This window comes from Microcaecilia unicolor, chromosome 8 (assembly GCF_901765095.1).
Source record: "Microcaecilia unicolor chromosome 8, aMicUni1.1, whole genome shotgun sequence".
NCBI classification, from domain to species: domain Eukaryota; kingdom Metazoa; phylum Chordata; class Amphibia; order Gymnophiona; family Siphonopidae; genus Microcaecilia; species Microcaecilia unicolor.
This window is the reverse complement of record NC_044038.1, coordinates 104,404,096-104,425,711: the sequence shown is the minus strand read 5'-3', so window position 1 is coordinate 104,425,711 and position 21,616 is coordinate 104,404,096. Positions and strand designations below refer to the sequence as shown.

Here is a 21,616-nt window from a genome sequence, read left to right as displayed (position 1 = left end):
CATAAAAATGCATTAAAGTCTGAAACAAGAGTGACACACGCAAAATAGGAGAGTAGGTGGGACTTGGAGGGAGAAAAAAATGATTTTGATGGACAAGCAGAGCAAACCAATGAACAAACGACTTCGTATGTTCCCCATATCAGAGGAAAAAAAACTGTACAACAAAATTGGAATATCAAGTAAATGAACAACAAACACCCTGGACAAACAGACTGTAAATCATTATTATGGAACTTGCAATATTACACTGCAGAAACAAAAGCCATTCTAGACAAGCAACAAACCAGCGCTGCCACCGCAAAAATGAAACCGAATTTAAAAGAAATATGTACCATTACATAGGAATATCATTATGCATGCTGAGAAAATGAGCCATAAAACAAGATTAAACTTGCAGAAAACTGAAGATATGATTGAACTGAAAACAATGGCGCACACCATTTATTTATAGAACTCGAACACAGGCTCACAGCCTTAAGTAAAATAAAAACTCCAGCTTCCCACAGTAGAGCAAATCAGTAGTTTACAATGTAACTTGTATCCTGAAAAGTTACGGGCAAGTAGTTCTACAGGAAATAAGTGCATATTAATCATGCCGTTCAGAAACAATGCCGTGAGCTGAATTCCGGAGTCAAAAATAATATGCTAACAAGGCTAAAGATACCGAAATTGCTTCTAAGTCATGTTATCATGAAACTACATAACGGCTTGTCACGTCAATTATCCCCTCACAGCTAAACAAATGCAGCATATGTTTGTCCTAATCCAAAAACGGACACACACAATTACTGTTAAAAATATCAATTCGAAATATAATAACAATAATCTACGGAGGGCCACACATTTAAATGTTACTACTTTTGATATGAGGGACAATCAGAAGGAGGAAAATAAATAAATTATGTAAGAGGAGAGCATCAGAAAAGAGGGCAGGGAAGAAAATAAAAAGGTGCAAGAGTCGGTAGAGCATCAGAGAGGAGGGCAGGGAGTATGGAACGTCAAAGTGAGAGCACAAAGCATATCCAAGACATACACAATAAATTGTAACAAGGGAGTAAAAAGGGCTAATAGGAAAAAACCTTTTTCTGGCTGAAACTATAAATTTTAACCACTGACAGAGTAGAGGAACTGTATCGGACGTGCTACGGGGGGGGGGGGGGGTACTGGATACCGCGTCAGGAACAGATATTTATAAAGGTTAATAGAGAAGATAACCAAAAAAAGTATCTAAAAGACATATTCAGAGAAAAGGCAGACTAGTTTCCCTTTTCTGCCATAGTCTGCCTTTTCTCTGAATATGTCTTTTAGATACTTTTTTTGGTTATCTTCTCTATTAACCTTTATAAATATCTGTTCCTGACGCGGTATCCAGTACCCCCCCCCCCCCCCCCGTAGCACGTCCGATACAGTTCCTCTACTCTGTCAGTGGTTAAAATTTATAGTTTCAGCCAGAAAAAGGTTTTTTCCTATTAGCCCTTTTTACTCCCTTGTTACAATTTATTGTGTATGTCTTGGATATGCTTTGTGCTCTCACTTTGACGTTCCATACTCCCTGCCCTCCTCTCTGATGCTCTACCGACTCTTGCACCTTTTTATTTTCTTCCCTGCCCTCTTTTCTGATGCTCTCCTCTTACATAATTTATTTATTTTCCTCCTTCTGATTGTCCCTCATATCAAAAGGACAGCGGCCAGAGAGTAATTATGCAGTTGTAAATGGAGAAGGCAAAAATACAGAAAAATAAATGGGACGATAAATAACGACAGGTGGTTTAGTACAGGCGTTGAACAAAGATAGAGCGAGAAATCTCAGTCATAAACGACTGAGGAAACAGGCACTTCCCCCATCTAAAGCATATTGAGAAAGAAAGAAACTAGAGGTAAAACCACATTAATTATAGGCAAAGACCTAATGGTGGAAACAAATTATATATTCCCTTAATATATTTATAAAAGAAACCAAACAGAGTAAGGACACATTCAAGGAAGAAGGGATATGGCCTAAACATCTTTCCATGAGGGGGACCTCAGAGCGGACAGTAGTGAAAAGAGAAGTAAGAGTAACTACGCAGTTATTAATAAGAGACAGGAAATGTGTTTTATAGTAAGAAAACAAGCAAAATTGTAAGATTTAAACTATATATGGTTCACAAAGGCACAGCCGGACAGCTTTCATAAGGGGATGAGGGGCGGGCGATATTGTCCACAGAAACAGAGGGCACAAGATTGAAGCTCCTCATTAGCATGAGCCAATCAGTGAAAGGTAGAGGTTAAATACCTCTAGCTGGATCTAAAAGTCTAAGTAATACAGGGACAGTCCCTCTGTAAGAGGTGTAAAAACAAGATTTTAAGGCAAGAAAATAAAGGTGGGGTTGCCAGTCCTAAAGTATAATTCTAAAAGCACATACAGCGAACAGCGGTGAATAAGGGCTCAAACAGAGACAGGAACACATGATAGGAAGACAGAAATATGGTGACAATCTGTCAAAAGCGATGGTATAGAACATGTACAGCGCACAAATGGACCGCAAGCTCTCAAAGCATGAGAAGTACTTGCAAAGTAGAGACACGGGCTGGCAATACTTAGAACTAGTAACAGACCTGTCACAGGGTATCAAAGAAGATGATAGAGCAGAAGAATCACTGACAGAGACAAGAATATAACCTTACTGACATGAGAGCAGGGAATATAGCCCAAAAGGAAAGGGAGATTCCGTTGCAGTAACTAACGGAAGCCAATACTGAGCAAGACGTTGTTAAAAAAAAATTAGTAGAAGCAGGATTTTATAATAGATTCCAAAGATAGAGATTAGCAGAAACTAGATTGTGCATAGAAGAGGAAGTTAAACAGCTGCACACTTGCTAACCGAGAGAATTAGTTGAAGGGAATTAATTAAAAGATAGGTGTACAGATGGAATAAACCGTCATAACAAAAAAGGGGAATTCAGACAACACCCACATAGCCCCAGTGGAGAGAGGGGAGGTGGGGCAACGGCCACAGAACAGTTCCAGAAATAAGGGAAACAAAATAACAAAATTGAAAAGGCAATGATGCAGATGTGAAATAAAGATAGAGCAAGAAATCTAAGTCATGAAAAGCCGAGAACTCTAAAACAGCTGTTGATAGGAAACAGGCTTTTCCTTTATGTATGGCGTAGCGAGAAAAAAGGAGGGCAGAAAACCGTAGTTGACAGTAATCTAATGAAGTAAAGAAACATAGAAGAGGGTACAGAAAAGACAGCATTCTATCAGGGGTGTCCATAGAACGAGACAGCGGGGATAAGAGGAAGCAAAAGTGACTGCGCAGTGTTTAATATAAAGCAGGAAACGTGCTTCACAGCTAGAAAGCTAGTCTAGAAGCAGAATACTGACAGGTGTAAAACATAGTTCAGACAATACACAAAGGAACATGATTTTAAAGGAGAGAAATAAGATTTCAGGAAACAGTAGTACCTAAGAGCATAGGCAAACATGACCTACAGATAGGGAGACAGAATGGGAAAGTAAGACAGAAGAGAGGACGGAAATGGGGGTACTCACCTAATCCAGAGACAGACCAATATAAGAAAGAGGGTGCAATCAGGCAGAGGAATGGCACAGAAGTGTGTCAGGAAGAAAACAAATAAGGCCATGAGAAAAGTAGGAAGCCAGACCATAAGTAGTGGGTTAACCACAGAAAAGAGTTAGAGAATAGAGAGAGGAAGCAAAAGACATGGGGACAGATAGAAACGAAGCTTTGAACGCATAGATTTATCCCCTCTGCGTTCAAAAAGAAGACGGGGAAGGACAGGAAAGCGGGACAGGGAATAGCAGCGTTCGGGGAATCACCACTGTTTAAATGCCCCCCCTTTTAGACCCCTTTTTGTCCCCTCTACACGGAAGGTTAAAGAGCGTTAGTTCATCCAAAAGGGTTTGAATTGTTTCCCTGACCTCAAGGGTTACCCAGTCCCATGGGGGTCTGCTCTGGGGAGGCATCAGAAGGCGGAGTTCAAAGCTTATTCCCATGACCACAGCTTTCTGTCCATTAGGATCAAAGTAAATCTTTAACCTTTTATTTTCCCACATATATTATATTGAAGATCAACCCAAATTAGTTCAGGGAATCAGTATTATTGGTGTGTGGATTACTTAGTAGATCAGGTGATAAATAGAAGGCAGATAGAAATATAGAAATGAAGACAAAGATAGTTTCCAGAGATAAAGTATTTATTCTCACCAATATAAGGTCTTCAGGACAGTACAATCATCAAACAGATCCTGAGTTCAACTGGACAGAGCTCTGCTGTCGGTCAAGTGTTGGAGGAAACTTCCCACTTTCTGTCTAAATCTCATCTCCTTTTATAGGCGAAGACCTCTATACAAATTAATGGCAAGACCCTGTTTTTTTTTTATTCTTGCCCAACTCTTTCCGGCAGGTGTACATCTGTACCATCTGTACTATCTCTTTTCCGGTTCTAGCTATTTCAAAACATTTCCGTTCTCGTAAACATCTTGTTTTTTTCTTGATACCAAAATATCTATTTTAGCTATTGCAAATGATTGTGAAACTTCCGTTCTCGTCAACACTTGTTTTTTCTCTTTCTCTCCTATTATTAACATATCAGCTTTCATAACATCTTATGATCTGAGTATCATCTCATAGAAGCACAGACTTCATTTTAAAAACCAGATTTTATCCATTCTAATCCATTATTCAACCATCATATGTGCTACATTCAATTTGTAAGTTGTACCAGGTTTTATTAACACTCTTCCTGCAATCCTGCTTCTGCAGGTTCTCTACTACAAGGCCATCAATGGGTTATCAGGCCTATTCAGGACTTCTCAGCTGGCCAAAGCCCTGTAACTTGGCCTACCACCATTCCAGTGGATAGGCCTCAAGCTACAACACATATTAACACTCCTGAGGAAGGGGCTTGCCATGCCGAAACGCAGGACTGTGTCGAGTCCATTTAATTTCTTGATATTTTGGACATCAGCTTTGTCTTACATATTTTTAGTATTATCAATAAATTATTTCCCTTGGTTGGAATTACAGGGTCTTCCCCAATTGTTTTTCTTTGTTCTTGTGTTGTCCAAAATATCAAGTAGTTGGAGTTAAGCTAGAAAACTCTACAGTTACTTTAAAGAATTGAAGTGTTCTCTGCCTCCAGCAGCTGGTTGGGGAACACAACTCAGTAGTCTGGACTAGTCTAGCAGAAGGAAAAGGAAATTATCATTTTATGATGCAGTCTAGCTAGTTCTCTGATCCAGCAGTTCTCCTGAGTAGATATTCTATTTGTCTTGCTTGCATGTAATTGTTGCCTCTTGCTTCTAGAGGAAATTCATTCATATTCAGATAAATTTATTGCCGTGACAGTTGTACATGTGCTACCAAAATAATACATTTACTGGTAGATAAAGAGAGAGAAAAAAACAGAAGGAAATAATTTGCAAAATAATAGTAATAGCAGTAAAATAAAGTTAAGAACAGAGGTCAGTAATTCCTTGGTTTTGGTCCTGGTCTGTATGGTTACTGCTCAGTCATATTTTGTGTCTGATGGCAGTATGCAACATATTTTTCTGCTGTAGTTGCTGTTTCTCCCTCCAGAATTATAGTGAGTTATTCCTACTCATTCTTTTGTAGGGAAGTCTTTTATTTTCTTAGTTTTGGGAAATGTGTATATCTGATGTCTTTGTATTTAGCATAATGCAAAAGAAAATGCATGTCTGTTTCTATTTCTCCAGTACTGCATTGCATGCAAAGTCTGGCTTGTTGGTTTCCAATTTAGATTTTCTCTTCCTTTTTCTATTTCTAGTCTGTGGTCACATATTCTGTATTTGGTGAGGGTCTGTTCTTGTTTTGCATCTGTGAGCAAGGTCAGGTATTCTGCTAGTCTATAGTTGTATACATGAATCTGTAATTGTCCAGCTTGTTCTGTTTTTGGATCTATGCCTTCCAACAGGAGGTGTAATATTTCTTTAGACACCATCTTTCAACCCACTCTTCTGTTCCTCAGATCTTCCAGTATATCAACCAGGTTGCAGCTGTCCATGATGAGCGCTTTATTGAACGGCTGGCATGGAGCGGAACCAATCACACTAATGACCTTCAGGACATGTCCATTACAATCACCAACGTCACCTTCAACCATTCTGGGGACTACAAGTGTATTGTCAACCGCACCCTCCACTTCGAGGCTCATGAATTTCTGACTAATACCACCAAGTATGTCCACCTGACAGTAGTAGAAAAAGGTAACAACTGCATTCCCAAGGGGACACAATTCAAATTTCCTTTTCTCATCTCTGGGGAGTGTGAAATTTTCTGTTCTTCAGAGGGGCTGTGCCTGGTATCCATTTCATGAATCCAGTATAGGGATGAGATGGCTTAGTCCTTCAAAATATCTTGATTAGCTAAGGCAATATCTTGATTGCTTAGTTGGCAGGCAAACATTATGGGGCCACCATCATAATCCTTTAAACAGGAGAAGGAGGTTGATGGTTGATGGATGTCACCAGGGGACAGCTGGTGGAAGAGGTTGAAGTTTCTGGGTGTGAATGAGTGAGTCAGCTGACAAGTGATGTAATACATGTATTTAATTTCATTGCAAAGAGTCCCTGCCACAGAATTTTGAAATATTTTTGAACTGGTTAGCTGTGCTGATCTGCTGCTCATGAGATGTAGAAGCTCATAGTAACCCCTGTCATTTTAGGGCAGTTGGCAGTTGGAATCATTGATGAGCTACTAGTAGCTTCCCTAAACTTCAGATTCATTCACCACCTAAAGATTAGAATTAGAATTCAAATGTATTATTTCTAATCCGCTTTTATCCAGGGTGGAGTACAACACAACATACACAAAAAAAAAATTCACATACAAAACATACTCAGACAAATAGAAGTCTACTTTAGGGTCTTTTCTATCTCCCATGGGCTGTACCCAGAGCTTATGCCATGAACAGCAGAAATGCAGATGAAGATTTTTGTTATGAGCAGAAGAATTTATCTAATTAATTCCCTGTGTTTTAAGATATTTTCTCTTTGAGGGCCTGCTGCTTATTACAGGAAGTACTACATAAGAACATAAACATTGCATACTGGGACAGACTGAAGCCATCAAGCCTAGTAGTAGAACGCCGATTATTCAATCTCTGATTACCCAGATGTCCAATTATCCGATTGCTTCTGTTCCTTATTTTTCCATGTTTTTATCATAATCTCTGTATTATAATTATCACATTATGCCTGATATACAGTACAAAATTTTGTAACATCACAAATAGCTTGATATTTTTTCCCATTTATAATTGAAAACAAAAAATAATGTTCAACCTGTAACTCTCAAAGTATATTCTCTTTTCAAAAAGCAATTTGTTACATTTGCATCCCACATTTTCCTACCTAATTGCAGGCTCAATGTGACTTACATAGTACCGGAGAGGCGTTTGGAGAGTCCGGTGTAAACAAATACAAAGTGATGTTGTGGTAAGATAAAGTTCATGTGGTACAACCACATTAGGGAATCGTACAACGGAAGAGTTGTGTTATGTCTATTACGTACTTTAGTTTTGTTGTGTTGCAGGGGTCAGGAATTTATGTTGGATTGGTAGGGTATGCCTTTTTAAACAGGTTAGTTTTTAGTTTTTTTCTGGAAGTTTAGGTGGTCGTAAGTAGTTTTCAGGGCTTTTGGTAATGCGTTCCACAGTTGTGTGCTTATTTAGGAAAAACTGGATGCGTAAGTTGATTTGTATTTGAGTCCTTTGCAGCTTGAGTAGTGCAGATTTAGGTACGTTCATGTTGATTCGGATGTGTTTCTTTTTTTTTTTTTTTTTATTAATGATAAAGTGATACATCCATATACATAGACTTAGAAATAACAGAATTGAGTTTGAAGGCAAAAAAGAAAAGAACAATACTTACAACCAAATGGTTAAAGTATAACATACTAATTTTACATTTGTCCCCAGTAATAGGATCAAGATACTAGGAAATATTTCAATCAACAAACAAAAGTAATAATTAACGGAGGGGGCAGCTCGAATATCTACAGCCAACTTAACAGCGCTTAAATTAGGGAGGCAAAGCAACAGGTGATCTAACTGTTTCCTTAGATGATATGAATTGTAATAATTTTAAAGGGGAAAAAATATATAATTATTTGCTTCATACGTTATGAAGCACTTACATGGAAACTTTAGCAGAAAAGTTGCACCCAAATTAATCACTCTGGTTTTATAGGATAGAAATTCCTTCCTCCTTTTTTGAGTGCTTCTTGCCAAATCTGGAAAAATTTGAATTTTTCCCCCCAAAAAAACATCATTTAAATGACGAAAGTAAAGTCTTAAAATGTTATTTCTATCCAGTTCAAGAGCAAAGGAGACAATCAACGTAGTTCTCTCTGTGACTATCTGCAGAGAGGTTTCCAGAAACTCAGTAAGATTTAAATCAGGAGGGTTCTGTGGGTGATTTTCCCCTTTCTCAGTTCCTGAAATGTATTGAGTCCTCGTAATAGGAGGACAAGCCTCCATAGGTATCCCCAATATCTCATTAAAGTATCTTTTTAACATATCAGTAGCTGAGATTAAGGGAGATTTAGGAAACCTCAAAAGCCTAAGATTATTCCTCCTGATTCGGATGTGTTTCTAGTTGGTAGGTCGATTAAGTGTGTCATGTATCCCCAGGCTTCACCGTAGATAATTTTGTGAACCAGAGTGCAGATTTTGAGAGGAATGCGTTCTTTGGGAGCCAGTGTAGTTTTTCGCGGAGGGGTTTTGCGCTTTCAAATCGCGTTTTTCTGAAGATAAGTCTAGCTGCCGTGTTTTGAGTGGTATGAAATTTCTTTAATGTTTGTTCTTTGCATCCCGCATAAATTCCATTGCAGTAGTCTACATGGCTTAGTACCATTGATTGTATCAGGTTGGGAAATGTTTCCCTCGGGAAGAATTGTTTCATGCGTTTGAGTTTCCACATTGAGTGGAACATTTTCTTTCTTGTGGATGTCACTGGCTCTCTAGTGTTAGGTTGCGGTCCAGTGTAACGCCAAGGATTTTCAATTATCCAGACTTATGATTAAATGGACCACCCCTTCAGAGGATGGTCTGAATAATCGGAGTCATACTGTATCTTGTTTCCAACAGTGGTCAATCCAGGTCACAGGTACCTGGCAAGATCCCAGAACAGTAAAACAGATGTTATTCTGCTTATCCTAGAAATAAGCAGTGGATTTTCCCATGTCCATCTTAATAATGTCTTATGGACTTATCTTTTAGGAAATTATCCAAACCTTTTTTAAACCCTGTTAAGCTAACTGCTCTTGCCACATTCTCTGGCAACAAATTCCAGAGTTTAATTACATGTAGTGAGAAGAAATATTTTATCTGGTTTGTTTTAAATGTACTACTTTGTAGCTTAATTGAGTGTCCCCTAGTACTTCTCTGTACCTTTTCTAATTCTGCTATATCTTTTTTGAGGTGCGGTGACCAGAATTGCACACAGTTTTTGAGGTGCAGTCGCACCATGAAGCAATACAAAGATATTATTCTCATTTTTGTTTTCCATTTCTTTCCTAATAATATTCATGAGAGAGATTTGCATGCACTGCCTCCACTGCATGCAAATTTCTCTCAGCTTTGCATCAGGTGCTCTTCCTGTTTTAGATTAAAAAGATCTCTTTTACATACACACAGGTTTATTAATCTTTATATACCTCTAATAGAAAGATATTAATTTACCTTCTCTTACCCTTAAACTTGTGCATCACCATAATGGAAGGAGTGTGTGTGCTGTCCCTGAGGTGATGGTCACAATTTGAAATATTTTTACTTCTAGTTAAGAAGTCAGGCTGCCTGCTCCCACCAGTCCTGGGACATCTGCTGTGTCTGGCCTCCTGATGTAACTTCATGTTTTCCTCATAGGCAGGACACAGCAGAGGCAGTCTGTGTTAAATCATTGCTGGTCACAGCCATGGCACCAAAGCGACAACATCGGCACTGCTGGCTAGCCGACACCAAACAGCGCCTATTTTACAAAAGTCTGCTCCCCCTAACCTCAAAACCTGGCTACGCCTCTGCACTCAATATTTTATAGACCTCTATTATATTCGCCCTCAGTTGTCTCTTCACCAAGCTGAAGAGCCCTAGCTGCTTTACCCTTTCCTCATTGGGAAGTCATCCCATCCCCTTTATCATTTTTGTTGCCCCTCTCTGTACCTTTTCTGATTCCACTGTATCTTTTTTGAGATGCAGTGACCTGAATTGCACACAATATTCGAGTTGCAGTCGCACCATGGATCGATACAAAGGCATTATAACATTCTCATTTTGTTTTCCATTCCTAATAATTCCTAATATTCTATTTGCTTTCTTAGATGCCGCTGCACACTGAGCAAAAGGTTTCAACGTATCATCAACACCTAGATCCCTTTTCCTGGGTGGTGACCCCTAATGTGGAAGCTTCCATCATGCAGCTATAGTTTGGGTTCCACTTTCCCACATACAACACTTTGCACTTGCTCACATTAAACATCATCTGCCATTTGGATGCCCAGTCTCCCAGATGCGTAAGGTCCTCTTACAATTTTTTACAATCCTCTTGCGATTTAACAACTTTGAATAACTTTGTGTCATCAGCAAATGTAATTGCCTCATTATTTATTCCCATATCTAGATCATTTATAAATATGTTAAGAAGCAGCAGTCCTAGCACAGACCCCTGAGGAGCCCCACTATCTACTCTTCTCCATTGAGAATACTGACCATTTAACCCTACTGTCTGTTTTCTATCTTTTAACCAGTTTTCAATCCACAATAGGACATTACCTCCTATCCCATGATTTTCCAGTTTCCTCAAGAGTCTTTCATGAGGTACTTTGTCAAATGTCTTTTGAAAATTCAGATGCACAATATCGACCGACTCACCTTTATCCACATGTTTCTTCACCCCTTCAAACAAATGTAGCAGATTGGTGAGGCAAGATTTCCATTGACTAAATCAATGTTAGCGTTGTCTTATTAATCCCCAACTTCCCCTTTTTAGCCCCTTATTACCCGTCCCTATGGACTAGTCACGGTTACGCCCCTCCCCACATTTCCTTATATGATCATGTTCCCAGCCATAACCCCTTAACTTCCTCTTAGCCCTCCTTTATTATGCTCCCCCATCAAGGTCATAGCCCCCACATACTCTTACATTCCCATATATCTCTACCATACTTATTTAACAAATCTTTTAAACATTCCAACAGTTTAACCTCAATTACAGCTGGCGTTTCGGTATTGATCTTCGAATCCTACTGTGAGGGTAGGTTACAGTATATGCATTCACCTGTGATTTTAAAATCAAACATTTTTATCTGTGTTGAGACAACCTCTTATCACTTGTAAAGTCCTTTTTTTGGAATAACGGTATCATTCTTTCTCCCCCTTCATAGTATAGTTTCCCACCCTCACATTTTCGTTCACTGACTGTAGCCCCACTATTGCAATACTTGTCCAATTTCAGAGATCTGATCTCAACCTCGCTACTCTGAAGAAGAAGGAGGGGATTATTATCTCCAGGTGGCAGGCCTGGCCGTGGAGGCCATCCAGGCTTCAATTACCAACCGGGTCCTTAGTAAGATCATTAAGTTCCAGGCCAAACCAGTCGACCAGGCCACCTTACTTGAGTCAGCCTTATTTGAGATCATGAAACTCCCCTACATTAGAATCTTTTATTTCCAACAGCAGTTGTAATCCAAAGCCAAGAGACTGTATGTTTGTGTCCTTCCACATCGATCCACAGTTGCTTTTAACCATTAATCATTCATTTATTTCCAAGGCTTGGCATTTGCCTTAGAAAGTGGTGAGTTGTTGCAACTACGTGACCCAAACTGCATGGTCCGATAAGTATTATGGTACGTTCAATGGGTGCTAAGTAAATCTAGGTGACCAGGTCCTCTCACCCAGAGCAGCTTACCCTGAGGATCCTTAAATTTCCTTTTATAGAATCCTTTTGTTTCAACCAGTGGCGTACCTAGGGTAGTTGACACCCGGGGCCAGTCATTTTTTTAACCCCCCCCCCCCCCCCCCCCCGAAAAAAAAAATCCAGTACTAGGCATGCCGAGAATACAAAACACTCAGGACCTATAGAGCAATTCTACCATACCATAAGCAATCATTTCTACGAGTCACACAAGGAAAAGGAAAGCATCTTAAACACTACAGTGAGCACTAGAACATCAATTCACCTATTGTAAAATGAAACCAGACAGAATAGTACAGATCGTAGATCCTGCACAGTCAATGCCAACTGAAAGCCATGTCTTTTTCACAAACACAGATACACCCTAATCCACTATAGAATAAGTAATCATAAACTTTCTATTTAGACAAAAATTAAACTGAACCCCCAATGCCAGACTCTGCATACAATGCAACACCACAGAAACAGAAACTGTCAACTAGTACTGTGCAAAATATAAAGACAGCAGATGTAAATTTGAAAAAAACTAACAAGTACCAATCACCACTTTACAAATTAACAAATAGAAATAAAACAAATATAGAAAGTAAAATAATACCATTTTATTGGACTAATACATTTAGCTTTCAGAGGCCAAAACCTCCGTCCTCGGGTCAGTACAGTATAGTGCTGTTACGGTATCCTATCCTGACCTGAGGAAGGGGGTTTTGTTCTCCGAAAGTTAGTCAAAATGTATTAAAATTAGTCCAATAAAAAGATTACCTTGTTTACATGTTCTATTATAAACATTTATTAACACAGATACAATACTACTTTATCCTAAAGCAAAAAACAAAAATATATATTTTATTTACAGTTTGTTGTCTCTGGTTTCTGCTTTCCTCATCTTCTTTTCACCATCTTCCTTCCATCCAGCATCTGTCTTCGTTCTCTGCCATTTAGTGTCAGCCCTCTCTGCTGTCCCCTCCATCCAATGTCTGCCCTCTCTCCCTGCGCCTTCCATCCACATCTGCCCTCTATCTCTGCCCCTTCCATTCACTGTCTGCCCTTTCCCTTCCATCCACTCCACTGTCTGCCCTTTCTCTCTACCCCTTCAATCCACCATTTGCCCTCCCTCTCCCATCCATCCAGGGACTGCCCTCTTTCTCGCTCCCCCTTCCATCTAGGATCTGTCCCCTCTCTCTCTCTGCCCCTTTTTTCAGCCCCCAGTTCCAGCCCCCTTCTCCCCTCTGAACACCCCCACCCCAGTCCCCTTCTCCCCTCCCCTTCTCCTGTCTGAGACCCCCACCCCAGTCCCCTTCTCCCCTCCCCCTCCCCTATATGAGACCCCTACCCCAGTCCCCTCCCCCTCCCCTGTCTGAGACCCCTACCCCAGTCCCCCCCCTCCCCATCTCCCATCTGAGATCCCCAACCCAGTCCCCTTCTCCCCTCCCCCTCCCCTGTCTGAGATCCCCACCCCAGTCCCCTTCTCCCCTCCCCTTTTCCCCTCTGAACACCCCTACCCCAGTCCCCTTCTCCCCTCCCCTTCCCTTCTCCCGTCTGACCCCCACCCCAGTCCCCTTCTCCCCTCCCCTTCTCCCGTCTGAGACCCCCACCCCAGTCCCCTTCTCCCCTCCCCCTCCCCTGTCTGAGACCCCCACCCCAGTCCCCTTCTCCCCTCCCCTTTTCCCCTCTGAACACCCCCACCCCAGTCCCCTTCTCCCCTCCCCTTCCCTTCTCCCGTCTGAGATCCCCACTCCAGTCCCCTTCTCCCCTCCCCTTCTCCTGTCTGAGACCCCCACCCTTCTCCCCTCCCCCCTCCCCTGTCTGAGATCCCCACCCCAGTCCCCTTCTCCCCTCCCCTTTTCCCCTCTGAACACCCCCACCCGAGTCCCTTTCGCCCCTCTCCTTCCCCACCTCAGTCCCGTTCTCACTACTGTCTGAATCGGCGAAGCAGCATCGCAGGCAACGCATCGTCTGCCCTGCTGCTTGTAAAAAAATCAAATCTCCTTCTCCTCGTCTTGACGTCTTGACGTCGACTCGGGCCTTTCAATCAATCACTATGTCCCGCCCGCCCTCGCGGAAGTTACCTTAGAGGAGGGCGGGACATAGTGATTGATTGGAAGGCCCGAGTCGACGTCAAGACGAGGAGAAGGAGAGATTTGATTTTTTCACAAGCAGGGCAGATGAGGTGCTGCTTGCGACGCTGCTTCGCTGATTTTTGTTTAAAGGAGGCGGCGGGAGCGGAGCACCCCCACCCACTGGCACCCGGGGCGGACCGCCCCCATCGCCCCCCCCCCCCTTGGTACACCACTGGTTTCAACAATAACTGTGCCCCCAAACAAAACAAGTAAAATTGCAAGTGTTTACTCCACTCTATCAGTCCATAGCCAAGTCTTATCAAACAGTCATTCATCTTCAGTGCTTAGTATTTGCCTTACATATTGTTGAGCTTCTGATACTGATTCACAGATCTTTGTTGCGGACTGATAAAAAATTTTCAGTTTTGCTGGGTATAATAATGCGAATTTGATGTTATTCTTCACTAATTGTGAGCAAACTGGTAAAAAGGTCTTCCTCTGCGTTGCCACCGCTATCGAGTAATCCTGAAAGCAAAGGATCTTTTGATTGTTGTAATTCAGCCCCGCTCTTCCTCGTATAGCCTGCATTATCGCAGTTTTCTGGATAAAATTGAGCAGCCGGCAAATCACCACCCTGGGCCTGCTGGAGTTTTGTCTCAACGGTCCCACACGGTGAGCCCGCTCAATTATCAGGGGTCCCATACCTGTTGGCAATTTAAGTTCCTTTAATAGCCACGTTTCCAAAAAGGCGTGAAGCTCTTTGTCTCCAAGTTCCTCTGGGAGTCCAACAAATCACAAGTTATTGCACCTAGACCTGTTTAGAAGGTCTTCAATTTTTTTCTGCCTGTGTTTCCACCATTTTTAGCATTTTAGCATATCTCTGTTCCATTGTAGTAACTTGATCCAGCAAGGCTCCAGTACGCTGCTGAAAGCTTGCCTTGTCTTAACTTAGCTGCGCCATATTATTCCTTAAACCCTCCAGCTTGGAGTCTAGCCCTTGCAGTTTTTTATCTAAAACTGCTTCAAGGGCGGTTGTCACTTCTCCAACGATTTTTGCAGTCCAGGCGGCGCTTACTGCTGTTCCTGACGGGCTGGCCAGGGCCGCCATCTTGTCTTCTCCGACTTTGCTTTTTTCCTTGTCTCTTCGCTGTGTTTTCGCTGTCATCGTCGGTCCAAACCCACGTTCCAGCCAAATTATAATCAGGGTAAGTTCGCTGACCGAAATGCCTTGCTTTTCGCTTCTTTCATGGGATTTAACAGTGGGAAATGCTAGAAAGAGCACGGAGCGGAACTTTCAGCAACCGCTCTCGTGCATCGCGTCACGTGACCCCCTGTAAAATGAGTTTTAAATGCTGGGTGGCAGGAAGGAAAGGAGGGCTGATGTGCATATGGATGGAGGAGAGGGAAGAAAGAGGAAGGAGGTGCATACTGACGGAGATGAGGGAAAGGGAAAAAGAGGATGGATGGAGAAAATAAGCAAAAGCTGGATCCACTCTATACCTCTTCCTTTCAAGTCTGCGGAGGTCCCAGCTTTTACCTATGGATGTAGGGCAAGAAATTAAGAAGAAAGGAGGAAAGTAAAGAAATAAATGGAAAGGAAGCCCAGAAAACGGAGTTAAGAGAACAGATAGAGAGTAGTAGAATCAGAGAGTGGGACCAACATGATCAGAAAAACAAAGTCACCAGACAACAAAGGTAGAAAAAAAATCATTTTTCATTTTAGTGTTTGGAATGTGTCCAATTTGAGAATTTACATCTGCTGTCTTATTTTGCAGTGTATAGCAATGTGTTTCTTTCTGTTTTTCTGGTATTGTGCTGCATGCAGAGTCTAGCTTCTTAGGATTCTAGGTTAATTTTTGAAGAATTTGAAGAGGGGCTATCTCTGTTCTGCATGTGTGACTGCAAGGCCAAGTGTCTGAATAGGGATCTGTTTGTTAGGTTCTGAGATTTTGATAACATATTGTTTCAGGTTTGGCAAGACTGTTGGCATGAGTTGTCCAGTGCTTCGCTGAGTGGGACTACGGCTCTTTACTTTTGGGTATTCAGGAACACTTGGTGTAGCAGGCCATCTTAGCCTCGCAGTGCCACTTCCTTTATAATTTTCTTTTGCTCATCAAGAAATTGATTCTATCTTATTGGGTGGCAGAAGATTCACCACCACTATCTGCAGCTATGGTTTATAAATCTGAGAGAAATGGCATGTTTTGAACTTAGGAACTATCAGCACAGCAGTCCCACTGTCTCCCACATCTGATGATAAGAAATGTTATGGTCAAGTTTTTACACTTGTACCCTGCAACTACTTAGACAGTAGACTCATTTTGCACACCATTCATTTTTAATTTGATATTGCTCTGTTGTTAATGTTTTATCTGACTGTTGCAATAAAATATATTTTAAAAAAAAACAAAAGAAAGGTGAATGTAGTCTAAGACTATTTCTTTTTTGGTGGTGGCAGGTGGCAGGAGAATATTGGGTTGTGTTCATTCAGCACCCCCAATCATTTTAAAAAGTTGGCTTCTATGGGGAGAGAGACTAAGAGGGTGATACGTTGGACTACAGAAGATGCAGGGAACAGAGGGGGAGAGACAAACATGGTTTAATGGGACAGAGTAAGCATGGGTTCAGCCAATTTGCTTCATTTCTTTAAAGGTGTGAATAAAAATGTAGTGTATCTAGATTTTCAGAAAGCTTTTGAGAGACTCCTAAGAAAATTAAAGAGGCATGGGATAGGAGGTAAGGTTGTGGTATGGATTAAGAAATGGTTATTGGATAGAAAACAGAGGGTAGGGTTAAATGGTCATTTATCTCAGTATAGGAGAGTGAAGAGTGAAGTACCGCAGGGATCAGTATTGGAACCTGTGCTATTTAACATATTTATAAATGATATGGAAATCAGAATGATGAGCGAGGTGATTAAATTTGCAAATGACACAAAACTATTCAAGGTTATTAAAACACATGCGGACTGTGAAATATTTCAGGAAGACCTTAGGATATTGGAAGACTGGTCATCCAAATGGCAAATGAAATGTAATGTGGACAAATGCAAAGTGATGCAAGTTGGAAAGAATAATCTGATTCATGGTTACCTGATGCTAGGGTCAACCTTGGGACTCAGCACTCAAGAAAAAGATCTAGGTGTCATTGTAGATTACACTGAAATCGTCTGCTCAGCGTGTGGCAGCAGTCAAAAAAGCAAACAGGATGCTAGGAAAGGGATGGTGAATAAGACCGAAAATACTATAATCATAGGCGCCCGGTATAAGAGGCTTGGGGAGGCTATGCCTCCCCAGCCACAGCAGGATGGATCAGCTGTTTCTATAGAAATGCTAAATAGTATTAGTAGTAGTTCTCCTGCGAGTCCTCCTGCTCTAAATAGCAGCAGCTGCAGTGAAAGCTGTCTCTAGCCTTGTGTATAACCAGTTGTAATTTGATTATCTTACTGCTGGGAGAGCAGAGCAGGGGGGTTGGCTGGAGGTGTCCTGGGTTGCCAGGGAGATATTTAACTAGGATCATGAATTCCTGCACATGAGCAGTTCACACCAAAGAGACTTGCACTGACCCCTGAAATTTTAAAAGTGCTAAAATAAGTTTTAAAAGTATTTGCATTAAATCTAATTGCAGAATTTAGGTGCTAGGAAGTGGGATTGGTATGCTATGTACTCAAATTTGCTCAAGCCATATGCAAATTAGTCCATTTTTGGGAGGTTCTCATTTGCATATTTATGGGTAAAAATTGTTGGAAATGTTTACAGCCTTAATGTTAGGGCATGGCTCTGATCAAAAATGTGAACTTTGATCCAAAAACGAAGGATTTAGCTAATGTTTTTGACTAAAAATTCCCATTAGAGTGTCTGTATGTTAATCTGCATTCAAATAGAGCTCTCTGATTGGATGAGCAGCTCCTGTTAGAAAATCTGCCCGGGAACAGAGAGGAGAGGAGAGAATCAATGGGTGGGTGAGTGTGGATGGCTGGAGGGGGGCAGGGGAGAGGAGAGAATCAATGGGTGGGTATGGATGGCTGGAGGGGGGGCAGGGGAGCGAGGACAAGAAAGGCAGAAAGTAAAGAAATAAATGGAAAGGAAGCCCTGGAAACAGAGTTAAGAGGACAGATAGCAGCAGAATCGGATACTGGGCCAGCATGATCAGAAAAACAAAGTCACCAGACAACAAAGGTAGAAAAGATCATTTTATTTTCATTATAGTGTTTGGAATATGTCCACTTTGAGAATCAGGTGCTCAACATTAAATGTTTATATTTATTTACTTATGTATGGCATTTTATCCCACATTAAACATGAATTAGGATGTTTTGTGGCTCTACATGAGAATTGTGATATCAGGATCCTTGTTTCATATTGTTGATGGTCTGCATTTTCCGTATGGGTGGTATATTGGTGTATTAGGTTCTGCCCAGTGTAATATTTATGGTACAGTAAGGTTCTGAGTGTGTTTTTGCACAAAGTTGTGCATAGTGTTTTGTAGTTGAGCGATTGTGGTTAGTATATGCTTTGAGCAACCACTTTATTCTTTGACATATGATACATATCTAATATCTAAATTTAATAAAAGGTATTAATTGTGACTTTTATTTTTATTTATTTATTTTTTCTATGTGTTATCAGACAATTATGGATTTAAGCTCCACCCCTGGCCCCATCCCTAACCCCGCCCCCTTTAGCCTCCCCAAACAGTTGGGCCACCGACCGCCTATGACTATAATGTCTCTGTATCGCTCCATGTTGAGACCGCACCTTGAGTATTGTGTTCAGTTCTGGTTGCCGTACCTCAAAAAAGATATAGCAGAATTAGAAAAGGTTCAAAAAAGAGCGACTGAAATGATAAAGGGGATGGAACTCCTCTCATATGAGGAAAGGCTAAAGAGGTTAGGGCTCTTCAGCTTGGAAAAAAGATGGATGAGGGGAGATATGATTGAGGTCAACAAAATCCTGAGTGGTGTAGAACCGAGTAGAAGTAAATTGATTTTTTACTCATTCCAAAAGTAAAAAGACTAAGGGACACTCAAAGAAGTTACATGGAAATACTTTTAAAACAAATAGGAGGAAATATTTTCTACTCAGCAAATAATTATGCTCCGGAACTCTTTGCTGGAGGATGTGGTAACACTGTACATAAGTACATAAGTAGTGCCATACTGGGAAAGACCAAAGGTCCATCTAGCCCAGCATCCTGTCACCGACAGTGGCCAATCCAGGTCAAGGGCACCTGGCACGCTCCCCAAACGTAAAAACATTCCAGACAAGTTATACCTAAAAATGCGGAATTTTTCCAAGTCCATTTAATAGCGGTCTATGGACTTGTCCTTTAGGAATCTATCTAACCCCTTTTTAAACTCCGTCAAGCTAACCGCCCGTACCACGTTCTCCGGCAATGAATTCCAGAGTCTAATTACACGTGGGTGAAGAAAAATTTTCTCCGATTCGTTTTAAATTTACCACACTGTAGCTTCAACTCATGCCCTCTAGTCCTAGTATTTTTGGATAGCGTGAACAGTCGCTTCACATCCACCCGATCCATTCCACTCATTATTTTATACACTTCTATCATATCTCCCCTCAGCCGTCTCTTCTCCAAGCTGAAAAGCCCTAGCCTTCTCAGCCTCTCTTCATAGGAAAGTCGTCCCATCCCCACTATCATTTTCGTCGCCCTTCGCTGTACCTTTCCAATTCTACTATATCTTTTTGAGATACGGAGACCAGTACTGAACACAATACTCCAGGTGCGGTCGCACCATGGAGCGATACAACGGCATTATAACATCCGCACACCTGGACTCCATACCCTTCCTAATAACACCCAACATTCTATTCGCTTTCCTAGCCGCAGCAGCACACTGAGCAGAAGGTTTCAGCGTATCATCGACGACGACACCCAGATCCCTTTCTTGATCCGTAACTCCTAACGCGGAACCTTGCAAGACGTAGCTATAATTCGGGTTCCTCTTACCCACATGCATCACTTTGCACAGTGGTTAGTGTATCTGAGTTTAAAAAATGTGTGGACAAGTTCCCAGAGGAAAAGTCCATAGTCTGCTATTGAGACAGACATGAGGAAGCAACTGCTTGCCCTAGGATTTGTAGCATGGAATGTTGCCACAATTTGCGTTTCTGCCAGGTGTTTGTGATCTGGCATGGTCACTGTTTGGAAACAGGATACTGGGCTAAATGGACCAGTGGTCTGACCCAGTATGGCTGTTCTTGAGAGACACTGGACTCTGGGGGTGAAGAGGGAAGAGAGAGATGCTGGCCCATGGGATAGAGGGAAGAGAGACCGTGAGATAATATTCCCATAGAAGGAGATGAAATGCTGGATGGAGGAGGGGCAGAGAGGAGAGAGATGGTTGGATCATATCTGGAGTGGAAATGGATAGGAAAGATGTTAGGCAGGAAGGCAGACTAGGGAAAAGCTGGGCATGGGGAGGAACGAGGACATAGAAATAAGATTCTGGGCATGGGGGAACATAAAAACATGGACACAGAGGGCCAATGCTGGATAGGAAGGGGGTACGGACAGAGAGGAGCAATGTTGGACATGGAGGGATATGGACAAAAGGATAATTGCTGGCACGTTGGGAGGGATGCTGGACATGAAGAAGAATGGGAGCAATGAAAGGAGATGGTGGTCATGGAGGGAATATAGGGACAGGAAAGGGGTTATAATGGACACTGGGAGGGGGATAGAGAGACAGAGGGGTGATGTTGAAAATGGTAGGATAGGGAAACAGGGGTGATGCTGAATAAGGGTAGACAGGGGCAATGCTGGATATGAGGGGATAGGGACAAAGGGGGAGGGATATGGCACAGAAGAGAGATGCTGGAAAGGGAAGGATAGGGACACAGATGGAAGATGGGTGATGTACAGGATACCCTGGTAAGAGAGTTAAGAGAAGACAGAGGAAAGCAGAAACCAGTGACTGGGACCAATGTAATTTAAAAAAATAAAATGATTTTATTTTTTATTTAGTGATTTTGGGCCCAATATTCAGCATAGGCAGGCAACGCATTTGCTCTCCACCACCAGTATTAAACCCCGATATTCATTGCCGGGTGGTATCCGGTTAGATCATCATTGTCATGGACGTAAGAAGAGAAGGGACCTATTATTAAGTCCAAATTGGACTGGTAGGATGCCAGGCAGAAAGAGGGGAGTTTAGGGACAAGAGGGATTGACAGAAGGGGTGGGGAGAATGGGTCCCAAGGAGGTGATTGGGTCTTGTCATGATAAAGAGAAGAAATAGCAGTAGAGGTTGTATAGAAGGAAGCATTTGGGGTGCAGGAGTGAAAGAGGTTAGGGTCAGGGCAGGATGGAAAGAAAGAGGGGCATGTGGGGTAAAAAGAGGGATAGGAGTGTTGGTGGACAAATTTCAGGGTACAAGAAGGGAAGAGTGAAGGACTAGGGACAGAGAAGGGAGTATGGGGTGGGGTCAGGATAGAAAGACAGGGGTATGACAACAGTAGGCGTAGTAATTGTGAGAGGATTGGGTGAGAGAAGGTAAGTGGACAGCAAGGTAAGAGACAGGGGAGTGTGGGTGAAGGGATGGGAGACAAAGTGAGAGGAAGTGCATGAGATAGGCAAGAAAGGGAAAGAAAAATCT

At 41.8% G+C, this 21,616-nt stretch overlaps 1 protein-coding gene across 1 annotated transcript in view; it reads left to right on the top strand.

Moving 5' to 3' along the window:
• SCN1B (sodium voltage-gated channel beta subunit 1) overlaps positions 1-21,616 on the top strand; it is a 619,469-nt gene that overhangs the window by 346,859 nt on the left and 250,994 nt on the right. Inside the window, exon 3 of the mRNA XM_030212354.1 lies at positions 5,998-6,235. Coding sequence (XP_030068214.1) covers positions 5,998-6,235 — 238 coding nt within the window. The remainder of the gene's footprint in view (positions 1-5,997; positions 6,236-21,616) is intronic.